A 20,317-nucleotide genomic window follows, 5' to 3' on the forward strand; every position below is an offset into this window, starting at 1 on the left:
GGAGTGCATCCTTGTGCAGCCAGATTTATTTTAATTTATTTTATTCAAGCTTTATTGAACCAGGTAAAAGACCAGTTATAACAGAATCAATCACATTCAAGTTTAATCCAGTTGTTTATTTTCACCTCCCCTCTCAAAAAGATACAAAAATAAATCAGTTGTCTAGGTCACATTAATGATGGAATTTTCTTTCAATGATTTATCTTTGTCAAAATTCTTTTACAATACAAAAACCTGACAATTGAACAGGGATCTATATACTTTTTATATCCACTGCAGCCTTGTTCCTATTTTTGTCATCTCTGCCTGGTGAGCCTATTGTGCTGTTTAACAAGTGGAAAAAATATCATATAAGACCATTTGCCAAAAAATAAAAATTAAAATATTTTATTTAATTTTTTAAATTGATTGTGTTCAGCATTATCTGAATTTGCATTGATATTTTATTCAGATATTTAACAAAAATTGTATTCAATATGATGTTTATGGGTGGCACGGTGGCCGACTGGTTAGCCTCACAGTTCTAAGGAATTTGGTTCAATCTCCGGCCCCGCCTGTGTGGAGTTTACATGTTCTCTCCGTGCCTGCGTGGGTTTTCTCCGGGCACTCCGGATTCCTCCCACATCTCAAAAACATGCATGAATTGAAGACTCTAAATTGCCCATAGGTGTGACTGTGAGTGTGAATGGTTGTTTGTTTATATGTGCCCTGCGATTGGCTGGCAACCAGTTCAGGGTGTACCCCGCCTCCTGCCCGATGACAGCTGGGATAGGCTCCAGCACGCCCGCGACCCTAGTGAGGAGAAGCGGCTCAGAAAATGGATGGTTAATTGATTTACTCAATTGAGCATTCTATTAATTTTTTTTTTATTGTGACACAGCAGGATACGACCGAAGGTTTTGCTTATGAGGGTTTAAAGTGCAGTCCCTTGGGTTGATGCAATGTTAAATAACCTGTCCCCTACATGGAGCAGTGCTCTTTAACCGTTATTAGCTGTTCTTATCTGATAAAATTGAGTATAAAAGGAGGTACTAGTCCAAGAGAGCGAGTAAGAGAACAGACCGTTATTAGTGCAAGTAACCATGAATGCGTCAACAAGTTTACGAGTGCGTCTGCCAGCGTTGGTGTTCGTGTTGGAAGTCGTCATCCTGACTCTATATGCTGTCTTTGTCACATATGACGACAATGCCAATGCCAAGCTGCAAAACAATGAGACCAACCCGATGGACAACGCCGTGTATCGCGACTACCCTTACTTCGCTGACGTCCAGGTGATGATCTTCGTAGGCTTCGGTTGCCTGCTGGCCTTCTGCCGATTCTACGGCTTCAGCGGAATGGTCTTCAACTTTCTTACGGCCACCTTTGCAATCCAGTGGGCGATCATCATCCAAGGCTTCTTCCAGTTTTACCACGATGGTAGAATTCACCTGGGTGTCATCAACTTGCTGTATGCAGAGTTTGCGTGCGCTGTGGTGCTCATCTCCTTTGGGGCTGTGCTTGGGAAGACCAGTCCGGTGCAGCTCCTGGTGATGGCTCTGCTGGAGATCCCCGTGTTTGCTGTGACAGAGTGGGCTGTATTGAAATACATCCGAATCAATGATGCTGGTGGCAGTATTCTTATTCACTTGTTTGCCTGCTACTTCGGCCTAGGCGTGACATTTGTGCTCTACCGCCCAGTCCTCAATAGTGGGCACCCCAAAGAAATCACAAGTTACCATTCAGATATCCTCTCTACGATGGGAACCTTGTTCCTCTGGGTGTTCTGGCCCTCCTTCAACTCTGCACTCACCTTAAAAGGTGACGATCAACACAGAGCAATCCTGCACACTTTTATCGGTCTGAGCTCGTCCACTCTCACTGCATTCGCACTTTCAGCAGTGTTCACGAAGAGAGGCAAGCTCACAATGGCTGACATCCAGAACGTGACTTTGGCAGGTGGTGTCACAGTTGGAGCGTCAGTGGACATGATGATTTCTCCTTCAGCTGCCTACGCTTTGGGCATTATGGGCTGCACTGCTTGTTTCTTTGGATACAAGTACCTTAGCCCCTTTTTAGCACGGCACATGAAGATCCAGGACCAGTGCGGCATTCACAATCTGCATGGACTCACGGGCCTCATTTCATCCACTGCTGGAATCTGCGCCATCCTGCTGGCAACTGAGGAAACCTACGGACCCAGCATGTACCAGATCTTTTCCCACCGCGCTCCCCCTGAGGGGGATCCAAAGCTCCTTGAGCTTCAGAAGTTGATCCCCGGGTTGAAGCCAGGCTTGGGGCGGACGGCACCAGAGCAGGCTCTGTACCAAGTGGCAGCGGTCTTTTCCACCATTGCAGTTTCTATTGTTGGTGGGATGCTGACTGGTTTGGTGTTGAGGCTGCCGTTTATGGCTTCCCCATCTGATGAGGACTGTTTTGATGATGAAGTGTTTTTTGATATGCCTTCAGATTTTATTGAGATCGAAGCTATGAAGAACTCTATAACCTGCAATGATGTTGATGTCCATAAAAATAAATTATCTCCATGATGTTTACATAAATGTGAGTCATTCCACTTGTGATCTTCTGATAGGTGATTGAATGCTATCAATCATTACGGCTGTTATGTCTATTTATTTAATAAATTTTAAAAAAAGAATGAAGGTGCAGACTCTTTTTTTTTAACAAATACACATAACACAACATATTTTCCAGGTACTAGTCATCAATTTTCAAACTGCACATAATTTTCGATTAATTAATGAGGGATTAGCTTTCATTACTGAATATGTCTACAATAAAACTAAGCAACAGCGCAATGTAGATGTAGTTCTCACAGTTTGAAGGTTGTGTAGCTAATTTTACACAAAAACGTCACTTTAATCATCTGTTACCTATTTCGTTTGATGAACAGTGGCTGCTTATCATCTGCTTCCACAATGTGATACCACTGTGTGAGATAATAAAGTATGCTTTGGCACCAGACCTACAAACTAAAACTGAATGTTAAAAAAAGTGACAATGTACACTGCTCCAAAAAGTCATTGATGAGATTAGTCGTAGAACAATCAGCAAGCTTTTAATAAAAGCCCATGCAAACACTAATCTAATCTGGGAGTGAATTTCCAAAATGTAATGTACTGTGGTATATAATGTTATCTCAGTTACCTTCGTAGCTGGAAGAGTTGTGAAGTAGATACGTTTAAAGATGGTTTAATATAGTTTGCAAGGAGGAACAGCAATCATTCAGCAGAAGTATACAGTGATTGTTCAAAGAAGTGCTTCACAGTTCGAATGACCGGGATTCTAATCTGGCCTCCGGCCTTCATGTGTGGTGTTTGCATGCTTCCCTTGTGCATATGTGGGTTTTCTACAGATACTCAGGCTTCCTCCAACATTCCAAAAACATGAATGTTAGCTTCGTCGAAGACTAAATTGTCTATAGGTGTGAATGTTTGTGAATGGTTGTTTGTCTGTATTTACTCTGCAATTGGTTGGCGACCAGCTCAGGATGTACCCCGCCTCTCGCTCCAGCTGACCCACGAGTCGCCACGACCCTAGTGATGGTAAGTGGAAGAGAAAATAAATGGATGGATTATGATTATGTGACTTTGCCATCGTTATCAGTCAGTATTAGGCAAGTCAGCAAATGTTAGACACACAGTTATGTAACAATGTACAGAAATCAACCAATGATCTACACAAAATAACCATGTGTTTATTGGCTGGACCCAATTGTTACTGTTACTTCCTTCGGTGTGGAATTAGTCACATATCTGACAATCAGCATACGGTATGCTTGTTGCCACTGAGCAAATAATTAATGAGACACTAAATGCTAAAATATAAGGTTTTGTTTATGCCAGAAAAAGGTCATACATTATATATTCAGGGTTCAACAAGTTTATTTTAATTTAGATTCTGACAATGCAACCTTTTATTAAGATGTTTAGTATCCATTATCTGATGGTGTGATATCTATTATGATCAAACTTTATTTACAATTCCACTTCATAACTGTAGTGGAGGGCTGTGAACAAAATCATCCAAATTATCCACACAATGTATGTGGTCAGGCGGCACGGTGGGTGACTGGTTAGAGCATCTACCTCACAGTTCTGAGGACCGGGGTTCAATCCCTGGCCCCGCCTGTGTGGAGTTTGCATGTTCTCCCTGTGCCAGTGTGTTTTTTCTCCAGGTACTACGGTTTCCTCCCACAACCCAAAAACATGCATGGTAGGTTAATTGAAGACTAAATTGCCTGTAGGTGTGAATGTGAGTGCAAATTGTTGTTTGTTTATGTGTGCCCTGCGACTGGCTGGCAACCAGTACAGGCTGTACCCCGCCTCCTGCCGATGATGTCTGGGATAGGCTCCAGCACTCCCGCGACTCTTGTGAGGATAAGCGGCTCAGAAAATGGATGGATGGATGTATGTAGTCAAGCAACAGTAAAGGCAAAGGTTCACCCCCCACACTTACTGAAGCAGTAATAGTTTTAAATAATCAACACAGAAATAATAATAACCTCGCATTTGAAAAAGTTATTACGGTAACCAGTAGAAAATCTTAATAAAATGGTCTCAGGGATGCTGTAAACCATGTAATGTTTGATTTTAGTAAATGGCTTCCATGAACTAAAGCACAAAGTCTAATCACCCTTTTAATATACAACCCCAATTCCAATGAAGTTGGAACATTGAGTTAAACATAAATCAAAACAGGATCCAATGATTTGCAAATCATGTTCAACCTATATTTAATTGAATACACTACAAAGACTAGATATTTCATGTTCAAACTGATAAACGTGATTGTTTTTAGCAAATAATGATGAACTTAGAATTTTATGGCTGCAACACGTTCCAAAAAAAGCCATGGAGAACGACTTCGAGGAAGTTCTGGTCCACCATCCGACGTCTCAGGAGGGGGAAGAAGAAGAATCACCTTTTATTGTCATGAACATGCATGCACACAAAATTTGTTCTCTGCATTTAACCCATCACAGTGAACACATACACATGTTAGTGGAACACACTGGAGCAGGGGGTAGCTGAAGCGCCCAGGGAGCATTTCAGGGTATCAGTGTCTTGCTCAAGGACATCACAGCCATGAGTCCGGGGGACATTGGCGGATGGTCCAGTTGGGGTCTTGAACCTAGGTCCCCCACAGTGGTAGGTGATGATCTTAACCATTGGGCCACAGCTGCCCGATGGTTAAGTGCACCATCAACACTGTGTATAGTGGGGATGGGGCGCTGCTGACCGACTCGGGACGTGAGTCGGTGGGGAGAATACTTCGAAGACAACACAAAACACAAAAATATTGTACAAACAGTATAAAAGATTAAAGAGTAACAACTGTAATAATCTGCAATATAGTGGAACTGTGCAGCAAGAACCGCGATGAGAATTACTGTATATTTATTCCGTGATGATATGTTGCACGGACTCATTGCTCCAGGGCTGGGACTCATTGTTTCCATAACATGTGCATCCTGGGACTCACATAGTCTCAAGTGTAGAATTTTCTATGTATTTAAATTTTACACTTCTCTTCTGCTTATTTTTTCTCTACACATATTCAATAATGAAAGCTGATCACACATTAGTTCATCTCAAATGATGTTTAGTACAAGAATTTATGACAAGTACCAGGAAAATATGTTGTTGTGTATGAGTATGTGTTTAAAAAAAGAGTGCACTTTCATTCTTTTTTAAATATTTTAAATCATTAAACATAACAGCCATAATGATTGATAACATTCAATCACCTATCAGAAGATCACAAGTGGAATGACTCACATTTATTTAAACAATGATAATGAAACATTGCTTGGACCTTTGACTTCATAGAACTAATTTATTTTTATGGACATCAACATCATTGCAGGTTATAGTTAGAGTTTTTGATACCTTCCTATCTTAAAATAATTTAATATCCTTGATAAGAACACTTAATCATCAAAACAGTCCTCTTCAGATGGCTAAAGTCATGAACGCGTCATATCAAAGAACACTTCATCATCACAATAGTCCTCATCAGATGGCTGAAGCCATGAACGGCAGCCTCAAGACCAAACCAGTCAGCAGCCCACCAACAGTAGAAACTGCAATGGTGGAAAAGATCGCAGCCACTTGGTACAGAGCCTGCTCTTGTGCCCTCCGTCCCAAGCCTGGCTTCCACCCAGGGATCAGCTTCTGAAGCTCCAGGAGCTTTGGATCTCCCTCAGGGGGAGCGCAGTGGGAAAAGGTCTGGTACATGCTGGGTCCGTAGGTTTCCTCAGTGGCCAGCAGGATGGGGGTCACGGGTCGTTGGAGCCTATCCCAGTTGACTTCGGGGGACAAATCTAAGGGGTGTAGAAATACTAAACACTAACAATGTGGCACCAATGCAGAAATGTGTTGCTGTGTATTATATTTATATTATATACATGTTGGTTTGGTAGTACCAGTGTTTTTTCCATTGGAGTAAGCTCATTGTAGAGGTCAAAAGACAGGAGCCAATTGCTGCTTTTGCAAAGTGTCATCTGATTCATGTAAGCTAATTAACAAGTATTGAACAAATAATGATTCATAGTTGATGTAAGAGTACAATGTATCAAGTGGTGCATAACTCCAGAATCCCTTTTTTTAATTTTATTTTTTTACAGTAATTTACTGGCAACTATGAAATGTATATAACAGTGCAGAATACCCAGAGGAACAAGGTTCCCATCGTAGAGAGGAGGTGTGAATGTAAGCTAGTGATTTCTTTGGGGTGCCCATTATTGAGGGCTGGGCGGTAGAGCACAAATGTCACGCCTAGGCCCAAGTAGCAGGCAAACAAGTGAATAAGAATACTGCCACCAGCATCATTGATTCGGATGTATTTCAATACAGCCCACTCTGTCACAGCAAACACGGGGATCTCCAGCAGAGCCGTCACCAGGAGCTGCACCGGACTGGTCTTCCCAAGCACAGCACCAAAAGAGATGAGCACCACAGCGCACGCAAACTCTGCATACAGCAAGTTGATGACACCCAAGTGAATTCTACCATCGTGGTAAAACAGGAAGAAGCCTTGGATGATGATTGCAAAGGTGGCCATAAGAAAGTTAAAGACCATTCCACTGAAGCCATAGAATCGGCAGTAGCCCAGCAGGCAACCGAAGCCTACGAAGATCATCACCTGGAAGGTAGCAAAGTAAGGCTAGTCGCGATACACGCTGTTGTCCATCGGGTTGGTCTCATTGTTTTTCAGCTTGGAATTGTCGTCATATGTGACAAAGACAGCATATAGAGTCAGGATGACGACTTCCAACATTTACACCAACGCTGGCAAGACGCACTCATAAATTTGTTGACGCATTCATGGTTACTTCCGCTAACAACAGTCTGCTCTCTTGCACTAATACCTACTTTTATACTCAGTTTTATCACATAAGAACAGCTAATAACAATGGTTAAAGAGAACTGGTCCATGCAGGGAAGGGATTATTTAACAGTGCATCAACCTGGGGGACTGCACTTAATCCCTCATAAGAAGAATCTTCTCTCCTACTGTGTCACAATAAAATATTTTTATAAACCAGTGGTTCTCAAACTTTTTACATGAAGTACCACCTAAAAAAAGACTTAGGGCTCCAAGTACAACCATAATGACCATTACCATACAGTAGTGTAGTCAGCCCAAGTGTTCATCAAAACAAGACAGACGTTTTATTCCTAAAACTATGTCTAATATTGTAAGCCACTGTAAATTATTCAATTTGAACATTAACACTATGCTTAAATGTAAAAACGTTTTTTAAAAAAAGGGTACTTTCATGACACATAAGAGTTACATAAAAATTGTACTTCAATAAATTCATAAAAACCAACAGTTCCTAAATATTTAATGCAAATATGTTGAATTTAAAAGTTAAATACTCTACAACTGAATGTAATTAGGCTGTGATTCTTTCTCATACCACTAGAGGAAGCCTACATACCACTAGTGGTCCTGAAACTATATTTTGAGAATCACTGTTACAGGGAATTGAATTTGTAATATATGACAGTTGTTTTACTTGAGTAAATCAATTAATCACTATGTATTCATTCAGTATAGCATGATTTTAAAAATAAAAATTACATTGTGGCATCACATGAAGTGCTTTCCACACAAAAACGGTTTTAAAACACACACACACACATTCATACACACACACACGACTGAAAAGCGAACGAAGAACAGAGTAAATTAAGAGTTAAGAGTAATTTTTTAAAAATGCAGTTACATCTATCACTATGATCACAGTTAAATACTTGAGTGATAAGAGCAAGAGTAATAAAAATATAGCAAATAAGAAGAAAGATAAATAGAAGACCAAAGGGTGAATGAAGAGCTAAAAAAATCAGACCATTAAACAGATTACGGGCTGCACAGTGGACTACCGGTTAGCACATCTGCCACACAGTTTTAAACTCGGGGGTTCAAATCCAGGCGCCAGCCTTACTGTGTTGAGTTTGTATGTTCTCCCCGTACTTGTGTGGGTTTTCTCCAGGCACTCGTTTCTTCCCACATTCCAACAACGTGCACATTTTCCATAGGTGTGAATGTGAGTGTGAATGGCTGTTTGTCTACATGTGCCCTGCGATTGGCCGGCAACCAGTTCACGTTGTACTCCGCCTCTTGTCCAAAGTCAGCTGGGATAGGCGCCAAATGGTCACTGTTGATAAAATTGTGACGACCATGAGCCTTATCATTTTGGTATCACTCAAAGACTTATTGTCAATAGGGTTGAATATGGTGATTTGCACATTTTTAAAGCTTTCGTAATTTTCTCAGCTCTTATTTAATGTCAATGTGGTGTCAATAGAATGGTATAATACCCTTTTCTGTTACAAACACTTTTGTACACTATTAATCAGTCTGGAGATAACTAACTTTGTGTGGTGTGTTTCATCTTCATGGAGCACACGCTGCCTTCAGTGTCATGACTCACAACTATTCCATAGTTACAAAAGGTAACGTGCAAAAATGAATATACAGATAGGGTTTTCATAAAATTGTTTAAATAAAGAAAAATGGTGCATCTGCAAAGAAATGTCTTTTCATATTCAAATTACCCATTTGACTAAGTTTTTGAATACATTAAGCAGGTCACCAAAAGTATTCTAACAGGTTTACAACATGAAAGAAGAGAGCTTTAGGTTATAGAAGTTACTTGCAGGAAAATTCCACAGTTTAGGATTTTTTTTTTTTTTTTTCAGTTTAGGATTTTCTGTTTTCTTTTTCTGTTGCTTGCTTTTTTTACTAAATATTAATATTTGTATTATTATTATATTTATTAAATATTATAAAAAATATTTGTGTCATGTTTATTGTATTCTGTAGGTAATATACCTTTAGTGGCACCAGGCATTAAAATGAACAAGAAATTGAAGAAACATGGGTGGTCTAATATTTTTTTCCATGACTTTAGATAGAGGCAATGGAAATATTTGTAATTAAACACAAAGTAGTCTGTCTTATTACATTATGTCTTGTAATAAACTGGACATTTCTAATGTGTGGAAACGATATGGAACAGGCAAGGCAGATTTATTTGTATACCACAATTCATAAACAGGCCAATTCACAGCGCATTACAAAAAGACTAGTTAAAAACACACAATTACTACAATTCAAACATAATCGATAAAACGTAATAAGTAGTTAAAATAAAGTAAAAGAGAAGAGTGCAGATAGAACACTTGTAACAGTTGTAATACGCACATCTGAACAGAACTATTTTCAGCCACATACTCTCTCTCTCTCTCTCTCTTTCTCTATTTATCTACCTATATATATATATATATATATATATATATATATATATATATAGCTCTGTCTTGCCCGAGACTCGAACCCACACGACCACAATCTCCCCGTAAAAGAGGCGCGTAGCGCTAACTGCTAGGCTAAAAATAAAAGGCCCTGCTGGCTACATGCCGGCCAGAGCCACTCTTAAAGTAGGAGTGAGGTCTGACTACATAGGTTTGCACAGTGCGAGCTGCTATCCATTATGCATCTGTTACGAGCTCATACTGACTTGGTGTGGTGGTCATGTCATGATTGCATGAGCACCACACCCAGTAGCGTAAGCTAGCAACCAATGTTAGCTAACTTACCTTCAAAATTTTAGGTATGGTGAGATGTAAAACTTGGAATAAATAAATAGCCATTTCAGTAGACGGCGAATGAACTTTGCTCCGCTTGACTTGACCGAAGGTTGACATGTCAACACTGAACGTGGAAGTGCTGCGTGTATAGAGAATGAGCTGCAACAGTTGGAAGTGACGTTGGCTGGCTTGGGGCCCCCCACCTTGGGCACCCTTCGTCCAATCTGATGCATTGAAGAGGAGCCAGTGTGCATGTTAAACTTTGAACACGAGGCAGTGGGTAAAGATTTGTGTGCCCCAGGCCAGAAACACTTCATGGAATCAGACAACAGAGATGAACGAAACAAGATAAATAGAAATAGATTAAATATTCTTTTATTATTAAAAATCTCATTTAATTTTTGTTGTTGTTGTTTTTTTGTTTTGTCTTCAAGGAAAATAATGTGGTTACCAGCTGCCACGGGTTTAGCTGCATAGAACTGAAATACAGTTTCACCACATTTAGCTCTTACTCTGGGCACCACCAGTAGACATGTCCCTGGAAGTCTTGCAGTTGTAGAGGACCAAAATGTCAAAGAGCTACTTGATGAAGTCTATTCTCTGAGTGACAGGAGGACTGTGCAGACCTGATCAGGACTGATATGATCGTACTTCCTGGTTCTAGTCAGGACCCGAGCGGCAACATTCCAGATGTAATGTAGCTTTCTTTCAGCTCAGTAACCTCCATCCATCCATCCATTTTCTGAGCCGCTTCTCCTCACTAGGGTGGCGGGAGTGCTGGAGCCTATCCCGGCTATCATCGGGCGGGGTACACCCTGAACTGGTTGCCAGCCAATTGCAGGGCACATACAAACAAACAACCATTCGCACTCACATTCACACCTACAGGTAATTTAGTCTTCAATTAACCTACCATGCATGTTTTTGGGATGTGGGAGGAAACCGGAGTGCCCGGAGAAAACCCACGCAGGCACGGGGAGAACATGCAAACTCCACACAGGCGGGGCCGGGGATGGAACCCGGGTCCTCAGAACTGTGAGACTGACGCTCTAACCAGTCGGCCACCGTGCCGCTAGCTCAGTAACCTGTTTCTGTTCAATGTGTGGATATGTCTCTCTAAATGTTTTAGCGAACCTTTGATTCTAGCAATGTTTTTGAGATGGTAAAAAGCTGATGATGTTATTGATGTAATGTGATTGTTAAAGTTTAGGTTAGGGGTGAGTCCATTCTTAGCCCTAGATTTGGCAAGTTCGAGCGCAAAAGCTGACAAACGCCATTTAGACGAAACTAGATGACCCTCCTGAGGATAGGCGGTACAGAAAATAGATGGATGGATAGACAGAAATAGAACCATCCGTCCTAGCAGACACGACATCGATCGATGTTGCATTTTCTATCCCTGCAAAACCAAACAACTCCTATGAAAAACTCATCGAGAAAAGAAAAGTTTAATTCCAGAAGCAGAGAAGTGCCGTATGTATTCTATTAAAGATAGTGTCACCTCCATGAAAGCCAATTATGAGCCCATTGCTTATCCTTAGTTACAATTATTAGCTTTAACCTGGAACCACAAATAAAAACCTCAAAATAAATGTACTCAATTCACACACAAAAAAAGTGAGATGACTGGTTTTGCATTTGAACTCCTCATTGCTAACCTGATTTTTAGGTTTGAGGGTAAGAGGATTCAAGGTGCCTGCTGACACTTTCTCTTGACTTTGTGGGCCAAGGACAATGACTTCAGTCTTGTCTGAGTTTAGTGGAAGAAAGTTGTTTTGTATCCAAACAGTGAGCGAGCTGTTGGAAGTGAGAGATGCTATGTCCTTATCAAAGCCATCAGAAAGAGTTTGAAGCAATGATTTATTTCAACATCAACCTAGGATTGTGTGGTGTCAATGACATCACATACATAGGTTATTATTTGGTGGAGAAAAAAATGATATGCCTTGGCAGTTACAGTATATGCCTTAAGACCTGCAATAAAACAATGATCAACAGTGCCATCTGGTGATTGGAGGTTGACGCTTCAAACCTGTCACGGTTCCTCTCCAATATGATTGGCATCGTCTTCTGCACTGTCTGCATTGTTGATGTTTTTGGTGCGCTTCGTTTGCACAGAAGCATACACATCCGACACAGTGGCAGCTGCATGCACGTTTCCTTTGACTTCCTCTCTCAACTCATCCGACTGAAACACAACCGAGTATTGAATCTCAGGAGAGCTGCAAGCAGGCTTGCTCTTAGGGGCCTTCAGGCTCAGGTTGGCATAACAGTCTGTAGTTTTTGACTGAAAAGAGAAAGAAACGAGATCTCACTGTAGTTGCTAGACATTACGTTATTGGTTATTGTGCAGTATTCACACCTATTTGCACTATATTACATTCTACTGTTGTTTACGGTCTAAGGGCAATATTAAATGCTCAGAGCGGGTATCTATATGCACCTTGTGCCAAACTGCTTTTTATTCTTTCTGCAACAGAGGTGTATTGTATTCTTTTCCATTATATTACACGCAGAGTGCTTAATCCTATTTGGGTTTACGGAGCAGTTTTTAATATAAAATTAAATAAACTATAATGTAGATGTGAGTCTACTTCGTTGATTTCTTTTCGAATGTGATTATCCTTAAATTCCTCTATTGTTCTGTTTTTGTACTGTACTGTGGATGATTCGTGTCAAAGCATGTGACGATTATTTTACAGCCTTTTACAACAAAAAAAACCTGTGAGTCAGAGTTTGAGCTCAGTTGATCCTTCAGAGATGAAGAGCTGACTGTCAAGTGTGGAGGATTGATTTCAGAAATTGCAGTCGTACCTGTGGACATACGGATGAAATACTGAAAGCACGTACAAATCCATAATCCAAGAGAAGATTCCCCAGATTCACTTACTAGTTTGCATACAGTTCACATTTCCATATATAGGATTATCTTCCATCTGTTGTGGACGCCGACTAAAACAGCACATAAAAGGAGGTTTCATTCGTTTGCAATCAGGCATTGGACTTTTAGAATTGCAAACATCCTCTATTCTTTGGATCAGGTAAAACGTAAATACCTTCTTCTTATCCTTGACCAACATGTTATTTTCTCTAATGAAGCATACAGAAGAGAAGATCAAATATATATTAGATGACTAAAAATAAATTACTTCAACTGATTTAAAACCCGAAGAAATTGATTACCTGAACAACCTGATTTTGAAAAACAGAAAAAAATATTGCAAGACAACGAGAGTACCAGTAATCCAGTGGGCACCCAGAATAAAGGTGACATGTAAAAAAGGTTGGAACCTGGCAAAAGAGGAAAAAAACTACATTGATTATGAATGATTGGGCAAAACCTTCAAAGATAATTACGTAAATACATATTTTACTTTTCTTTATTATTCATTGGATAGCGTATTGCTAAATGTCTCATTTGTTAAATTGAGCTTTTGCCATTTAAAAAATGAGCAACAATGTGACAACAATGACTCGTGCATTCATCATTACAAACACAAGGCACACTTTGAATATGTTAAGTATAGAGCTAATGAATCTCAACTCATTCATGCATCCACCACTGCAATTTACAATCCCTAAAAACTTTGTAAATTAACACATCTCTCATCGTATATATATATATATATATATATATATATATATATATATATATATATATATATATAAAAAGCAAAAAGACATTTAGATTTTGTAAATATAGAACTGTTGCTACAGATCTTGTATTGTGTAGTGTCAATGGTGTATACTGTATATATATAAATAATATCTATTCCAAGACTTACCATCTGGGATTTTCACAGTGGAAGAGTTTCCCATGGTGATGATTCTCTGATAACAGACAGACAACTCACTCTCTCTCTCTCGCTTTGAATAATGACATACAAGCATTTGTCGTTTTAGGTGGCTTCCCATCCAAGAGAGAGAAAAAAAGAAACCGTTACATGCGCAGGATGTGTGCTTTTTGCAGTAAAACCACAGACTGAGAATAACATCATGTCAACAACTTGTAATGCATGAGTCTAAAAATAATAATTTACAAGATCAAGAAAGAGGTACAGAAAAAAAGCTTTAAAAAACAATGTCTTTTAGCAGAACCTGCTCAGAAAGATATTGTATAATTTGATAATTAATGCTATCCAAGGTTGACAGCCAGGAAGGTTACAACAGGAAACATAAACCAGAAGACGTGCCACTGTAAATGTTGTTCTGAATGCAATTGTTGGTTAATTTAGTTGTACTGGCGTGATACAAGGCCGGCACGGTGATCAAGTGTGCCGCCGCACAGTTCTGAGGTTGGGGGTTCAAATCCGGGCTCTGGCCTTCCTGTATGGAGTTTGAATTTGAATGCTCACCTTGTTCTTGCATGCGTTTACCCTAACCCTCCCACATTCCAAAAGCATGTATGTTAGGTCCATTGAAGACTTAGGTGTAAATGTGAGTGTGAATGGTTGTTTGTCTCTACGCGCTGGCGACCAGTCCAGGGTGTACCTCGCCTCTCACCCGAAAGTCAGCTGTCAGGCTCCAGCTCACCTGCTACCCGAATGAAGATACAGAGCCAATTCAGGCAGTGAGAGGCCCCGCCCACATCGCTTCCAAGGAGAGCCAATGGGCGGGTCTAACTGCTCTTTAGCCACGCCCCCCTCACATGCTTCTTCCCACTTTTCTGCAGAAAGCTGATGTGTAACTAACTTCAGTGTTCCACGCTGCAAAAATGTTCGCTTTTGGATCAAAAGTGCTGCTGCTGCTCCTCCTGGCCTTCCCCAGCGGCTTGATATCCACGGGTAAGGTATTTTCAGACTGCACGTTGCTGTGTTTGTTTTGTATTGTTAAAAGGCGCATGGGACAGCCACACATATCGACGTGGCATCTTTCCCACGAGAAGATGTGGAGCCAGTCGGCTGTGCACATTACCAAATACTTTTCGTCGCTATTTGAAACCGTAAACTTCATGGACATTGATCGTATACAATCAAAGCGCACATTTGCTCGTTTGGAATGAATGAAGGTTACCGCCGTCTGTTAGCGTAAAACAGGAGGATTTATCGCATACGTGGTCACGACGAGTGGAATTTATTCGCCAGTAGCCAGCCAGATGTTGTTGTTTTTGTTTTTTTTTAAAGTTCGTCTGTTTAAACTTAAAGTGTGTGGATGTGGCAACACTCTCACTCCTCACGCCTGATGGGACACGTCACCATAGATGACACGCGAACTTGTATTTGGAGAGTTTATGACGTCATAGGTCAAGCCGCCCTATTCTGCCACTTTCCAAATGTCCCAAAAGAATACCCGAAATGGGAATTTGCCAAAATAATGTACTGCATTTCTAAAGTGGATTAAACGGTTTTATGCAATCTCATTGCGTTTTCTACAGATTTTCTTTTCCGCTTGGAAACCGATTTTCTCTTGTGGTGCAAATAATCTCTGCAGAAACATCCGAGAATTACGGAAGCGTATTGCATTCACTTGGATTAAAAAAAAAAAAAAAAACTCCTGTTTTTCTGAGTAATTTTTTTGAGGGCTTTTTTTTTTGCAATATTTTTTTCTGTTTTTCTGAGTATTTTTTTCTGTTTTCTTTCTGACTAATTATTTTTCTCAGTTTTTCTGTCCAAGTTTTCCCTCTTGTTTTTCTGAGTAATTTCAACCCCCACCCCTGTCCCTGTTTTTCTGACTATTTTTTTCTGCTTTTCTAACTATTTTCTTTCTAATGACTAATAACAATAACATCGATGTGACGCGGACAGGAGTATCTCCCAGTGTCTTAAACCCATATAAAAATAAAACTTGATCAAACTGAATAAGCCGGTCATGTTGCTTACTATGGAGTCCGCAAAGAGTCACTTGCAGTTCGCAGGGTCTCTCTCGCATGAGTTCAATGTGTCCCGATAACTCAGAAAAAATTTAGTCAGAAAAAAATAGTCTGAAAAACGGTAGTGGGTGGGGGGGGGGGGGTGTAATTACTCAGAAAAACAGGAAAAAAATTACTCAGAAAACCAGGACATTTTTTTTTATTATATTGACTTTTATTTTTATTTTTTAAGAATTATTGATGAATGGGGTCACTGTGGTGTAATGGTTTACTCTCCCAATTTCCATGCAGGTAGAGTGGGTTCGGTTTCCACTCCGTGACGGTGTGAGTGTGAAAGCTTGTCTATCTGTAAATGTGCCCTGTGACTGACTGGCGACTTGTCCAGTGTGTAGTCCACCTTTCGCCCGAAGTCCGCTAGGCTATGCTCCAGCTCCCCCTAACCCTGAAGAGGATAAGCGCTATAGAAAATGGATTGAACGCATAACCAACAATGGATGATGATCACAATGAATTGCTCTTGTGGGGAATCCTTCAACAAAGAATCCTTCTCCTCTTTTATAAATGTTATTGTCGTGCAGGCCGAGTGTCCGCCAGCACCGATTCCGCTGAGGACATTGACCCAGATGCATCTGTTGATGAGGAGGAAGAAGATGATGAAGAAGAGATGCCAGGAGAGGAAGATCAGATCCAAAGCTCGGTATGTAGTTTAAACAAAAGTCCAAATTGAGCAATATTATTTTCCAATGAAGCTCTAATGTCATGTTGTGTTGTATGTAAGGAAGGAGACGATGACGATGACTCTGACGATGAAGATAAGTTGTTAGCGTCTCACTCTGATGCCGACACAACCATCGTCTTCACGACAGGAGAAGGTGAGTCTGATTTTGGCTGAGACTATCTGCCTTTTTTGGTTCATCATTGCACTCAATGCTCATCTCCTTGTATGAATACTCCAATGATACTTTAGAGTTTCCTGCCAATGAAATCGTGAGGTTCCTGGTGGGTTTCACCAACAAGGGCAGTCAGGATTTCACCGTCGAGTCCTTGGAGGCCTCCTTCCGTTACCCCCAGGACTTCCAATTCTACATTCAGAATGTAAGTCAATTCTGAAACAGAACCACCATCAAACACCACAGCACTTTTCACATTGCAAAGCCGGTCTATCTGAATTGTTTATACCTTTCTGTGAATTACACTGTGCTCATTAATACTGTGTATATGCTCTCACCGGTGAGAAATACACAGTAGGTACCTTACACAATCTAATGTGAGACAATATAAGAGTTGTATCCAAAAATGTGCCTTTACAAAGGCAATAATGCTCTGTATTCAGTCGTGTTTGTAACATGGGATTGTAGTTTACTGGGATGTAAACCTGTAGCGCATCATACTAAGATGTGTTCGAATCATCCTCTAGTATGATTCACTGCAGCTTTACACTATTGTAAACTTCTATCACAATAAATAATCTGTTGCATTAATACCTCTCAATCCAAAATCATTATAATGTACAGTTGTAACTAAAGGGGTGTTTTCTCATGAGGGAATTATTAAATTTCCTTGTGTACCAATAGGGAAAATTAATTATTATTCTTTCAAACTATTTTTATTAATGAAATGGGAGAATCTCTCCTTGAATGTTCTGACCTCCTCTTTTAATGACAACAAAATAATGGTGCTGAATAGTGGATGTGCTGGAGCTCAACTTCCTGTACTATTTTGTTCTTTTTTTAGACAGAAAAATAGTTGAGACTGAATCGGCCACTCCATTTTTTCCACAAATACTTCAATACACAATCAACAATTAATATTGCATAATAGAATTCTTCACGATCAATGACGCTCTTATTGCCTAGACCTAGTTCTCATGCAACAAATAATTGAGCTACTGATGAGTTTTGCTTCTTGACAAAGGAACAAGACACCTCTCAATAACTTTAATTTCATATGTTTGTGTAGTTCACAGCTTTGCCTTTGAGCACAGTGGTTCATCCGGGCACGCAGGCCTCCTTCGAGTACTCCTTCATCCCAGCTCAGCCCATGGCCGGTCGTCCTTTTGGTCTCGTTATCCTCCTCAACTATCATGACACTGAGGTTAGAGAGTACAGTATCTATTTGTCACTTGAGTCCATTGATTCCTATTCCAATCAAAGTTATTTATGTTACTTGTGTGAAGATGTTTTTTTTTTTTTTTTTAAAGATGCTTCGGATACTGTATACTTTACACAACTTTGTAAAGTTTGTTCAAGTTAAGTTCCAAAGATACTAGTACAGGTATCAAAATAAATTATCCTCTAAGCCTTGACAGGTGTATTTATCTATTAATTCTTTGTCGTTTTTGTTCATTTGTATTAATTATTTATGCACTGATGACCACATCATCGCAAAATTCTATGAAATTGCTAATTGCTTCTATTGGTTGTTTGCAAATGTCGTTCAGGGCAATGTGTTTCAGACTGCTATTTACAACCAGACTGTCAACATCATTGAAAAAGAAGAAGGACTGGATGGTGAAACGTAAGACATTCTTTCTTGACCTATTCTGTAGATATGTTTTTGTTTAATTTCCAAAGAAATTATGCTCCCTCGCCTTATTTTTGCATCTCGGCCTCATGTAAACAACTCATAAGTATTTCCCACCTAATGCCCACAGAGCCATTTCCCATAGGCATAGTGACAGACAGAACAAATAAATGCTGTTCTATTTGATGGCAGGACGTACATACAGTAATTAATGTATCCACTTTTTGTCACATTTTTGTTTGTTGGTGTGCCGTGAGAGTTTTCAATTGTGCCTTGGCTCCATAAAGGTTGGAAATCACTGCACTAGACCAATGGACACACATCAATTATTATAATGTAATAATGTAATGTTATCTTGCAGAGTGTTTATGTACATCTTCCTTACCGGGCTGGTGGTGCTGATGCTCTTTGCGATGTACCAGGTCCTGGAGTCTAGGACGGTAGGTGTTTTAAATTGGCTATGAAATGGAGCTTTGATAGTTGAAAACAATCCCTTCAGAAATGCTGGTCAACTTCTGATTTGTTCAGATTTGGAACCTATATTTCCCATAGGCAAGTTTTTACAAGTGTAAAAACAAGTTAGCCACTGTTAAAACCCTTGAATATTTACCTGAACACTAATGGCAAATGAGATTTAGTGTGGTGTTAATCCTTTAAGGCGCCCTGGTTAAAACTACAAAGTTTTGTGCAACTTTGGAAGCATATTCTCCTTGGGAATTTTAGACAAATTCAGAGGTTCCGCAGTGTATTCTATTCCTTTATTTGTCTCCTTGCTAACAGAAATGCATCGGAATTCAAAATGAGGAAGGTTCTCAATATTGTTTTCAGAAAAAGAGAATGTCAGTAAAGTTAGAGAAAGGGACTGGCGGGATGAGCGATGTGGACATCAGTTGGATTCCTCAGGAGACTCTCAATGCCATAAGTAGGTTCTTTTTAAAGAAATCTCCAACCATAACATGTAATTGAAGAATGTAATCTAGCTTGCCAGTTTGCAGTGACATTGATTTCACAAATTTGTGTTTTCCATCTTACAGATAAGGCTTCCCCTAAAACATCACCACGGAAACGGACCAAGCGGGCAGCTGGAGCGGATCAATAAAGCTTCTGCTTTCCGTCCGGTCAACATGAAGTCCATGAGGATTTCAAAGCCCATTTCCTCCCACATGTCTCATGCGTGACGAATAGCAGTATTTGGACTTCAATTTCTGCTCTGCTGCTCTTCAGTTGCCACTTTGGCACTTGCCGTACAGAGCTGTTGGTCATTTTGGTTTTTGTTGTAACAGTATGATTGTTTGTGTGTGAATGTCAGAGACTGGACAGGATATGGGTATACATTAATGCATCTTCTCATGAGAATGCTGTGAAGTTATCATTATGAAACAAATTAATCCTCACTACACTATGTGCCTTATCTGTGTGTCCCATTTCACAGGACTCCACAAAGACCCAAAGTTAGGATTACAATTAGAATCTTTATTGTCATTGCACAGTGTAAAACAAAATTGAAGAATTGAGAAATTACATACAATAGTGATTATACCCAAAAAAAAAAAAAACATTTATAAAAATATATACATTTTCCCCTTAAAGTAACATTTCATATATAGTGGGATGATGGCAGCTGCAATTTGAACAAACTGTTTTTCTGAAGGTTGGTAGAGGCTTCCTCTTGGACCCTCGGCGGGGTCTGCAGCAGACTCTTTATTGGGGGGTTCAAACACCTTTTTGAGAATAAAAAATGTGACCCAAAAAATCCAGACTTTTTCTGTTTTGTTTTATGGCATATTACGGGCATTGTCTTTGCAGGTTTTAGCAGTCTTTTGATCTATTATTTACACATCCTGCATGGAGATAAGCAGATGAAAAGGATTGGTACAGAATCAAC

The 20,317-nt window shown here is 39.9% G+C and overlaps 4 protein-coding genes across 5 annotated transcripts; 2 read left to right on the plus strand and 2 right to left on the minus strand.

The window, feature by feature from the left end:
* Nucleotides 1-1,076: 1,076 nt before the first annotated feature.
* On the plus strand, nt 1,077-2,525 carry LOC133408475 (ammonium transporter Rh type B-like). Its single transcript, XM_061687463.1, has one exon. The coding sequence runs from the start codon at nt 1,083-1,085 to the stop codon at nt 2,523-2,525; it is 1,443 nt and encodes a 480-aa protein (XP_061543447.1). The 5' UTR covers nt 1,077-1,082.
* A 3,226-nt stretch (nt 2,526-5,751) lies between these two features.
* On the minus strand, nt 5,752-11,849 carry LOC133409210 (ammonium transporter Rh type B-like). The gene is given in 2 exon segments (XM_061688925.1): nt 5,752-8,665; nt 10,110-11,849. A coding segment is annotated over 1 exon segment (639 nt). The 5' UTR covers nt 7,279-8,665; nt 10,110-11,849; the 3' UTR covers nt 5,752-6,639.
* A 97-nt stretch (nt 11,850-11,946) lies between these two features.
* LOC133409208 (uncharacterized) lies at nt 11,947-14,030 on the minus strand. Its single transcript, XM_061688922.1, has 6 exons — nt 13,886-14,030; nt 13,284-13,391; nt 13,157-13,190; nt 12,991-13,052; nt 12,823-12,914; nt 11,947-12,387 (listed from the first exon to the last, which is right to left on the minus strand). Exons 1-6 carry the CDS (start codon nt 14,013-14,015, stop codon nt 12,136-12,138), a joined length of 678 nt encoding a protein of 225 aa, XP_061544906.1. The 5' UTR covers nt 14,016-14,030; the 3' UTR covers nt 11,947-12,135.
* A 733-nt stretch (nt 14,031-14,763) lies between these two features.
* On the plus strand, nt 14,764-20,177 carry LOC133409205 (translocon-associated protein subunit alpha-like). 2 transcript variants are annotated; one of them, XM_061688918.1, is made up of 9 exons: nt 14,764-14,884; nt 16,488-16,606; nt 16,688-16,781; nt 16,877-17,004; nt 17,869-18,003; nt 18,350-18,426; nt 18,794-18,872; nt 19,213-19,354; nt 19,467-20,177. In XM_061688918.1, the coding sequence occupies exons 1-9, from the start codon at nt 14,815-14,817 to the stop codon at nt 19,529-19,531; spliced, it is 909 nt and encodes a 302-aa protein (XP_061544902.1). In that variant the 5' UTR covers nt 14,764-14,814; the 3' UTR covers nt 19,532-20,177. The 2 variants fall into 2 exon arrangements, with proteins under 2 accessions (XP_061544902.1, XP_061544903.1); XM_061688919.1 differs by having other exon boundaries at nt 19,261-19,354.
* Nucleotides 20,178-20,317: the final 140 nt, after the last annotated feature.

Source organism: Phycodurus eques, chromosome 10 (assembly GCF_024500275.1).
Source record: "Phycodurus eques isolate BA_2022a chromosome 10, UOR_Pequ_1.1, whole genome shotgun sequence".
Lineage (NCBI taxonomy): Eukaryota > Metazoa > Chordata > Actinopteri > Syngnathiformes > Syngnathidae > Phycodurus > Phycodurus eques.

What these genes read in the sequence shown, in the direction of transcription:
- LOC133408475 (XM_061687463.1), top strand. Translation starts at nt 1,083, where the DNA reads ATGAATGCGTCAACAAGTTTACGAGTGCGTCTGCCAGCGTTGGTGTTC.
- LOC133409208 (XM_061688922.1), bottom strand. Translation starts at nt 14,015, where the DNA reads ATGGGAAGCCACCTAAAACGACAAATGCTTGTATGTCATTATTCAAAG. An exon ending in CACTGTGAAAATCCCAGATG is followed by an intron (nt 13,392 to 13,885) that starts GTAAGTCTTGGA and finishes CTCTTTTGCCAG; the next exon opens with GTTCCAACCTTTTTTACATG. An exon ending in GCTCAAACTCTGACTCACAG is followed by an intron (nt 12,388 to 12,822) that starts GTTTTTTTTGTT and finishes TTCTCTTTTCAG; the next exon opens with TCAAAAACTACAGACTGTTA.
- LOC133409205 (XM_061688918.1), top strand. Translation starts at nt 14,815, where the DNA reads ATGTTCGCTTTTGGATCAAAAGTGCTGCTGCTGCTCCTCCTGGCCTTC. An exon ending in AAGATCAGATCCAAAGCTCG is followed by an intron (nt 16,607 to 16,687) that starts GTATGTAGTTTA and finishes GTTGTATGTAAG; the next exon opens with GAAGGAGACGATGACGATGA. An exon ending in AGGTCCTGGAGTCTAGGACG is followed by an intron (nt 18,873 to 19,212) that starts GTAGGTGTTTTA and finishes CCTTGCTAACAG; the next exon opens with AAATGCATCGGAATTCAAAA.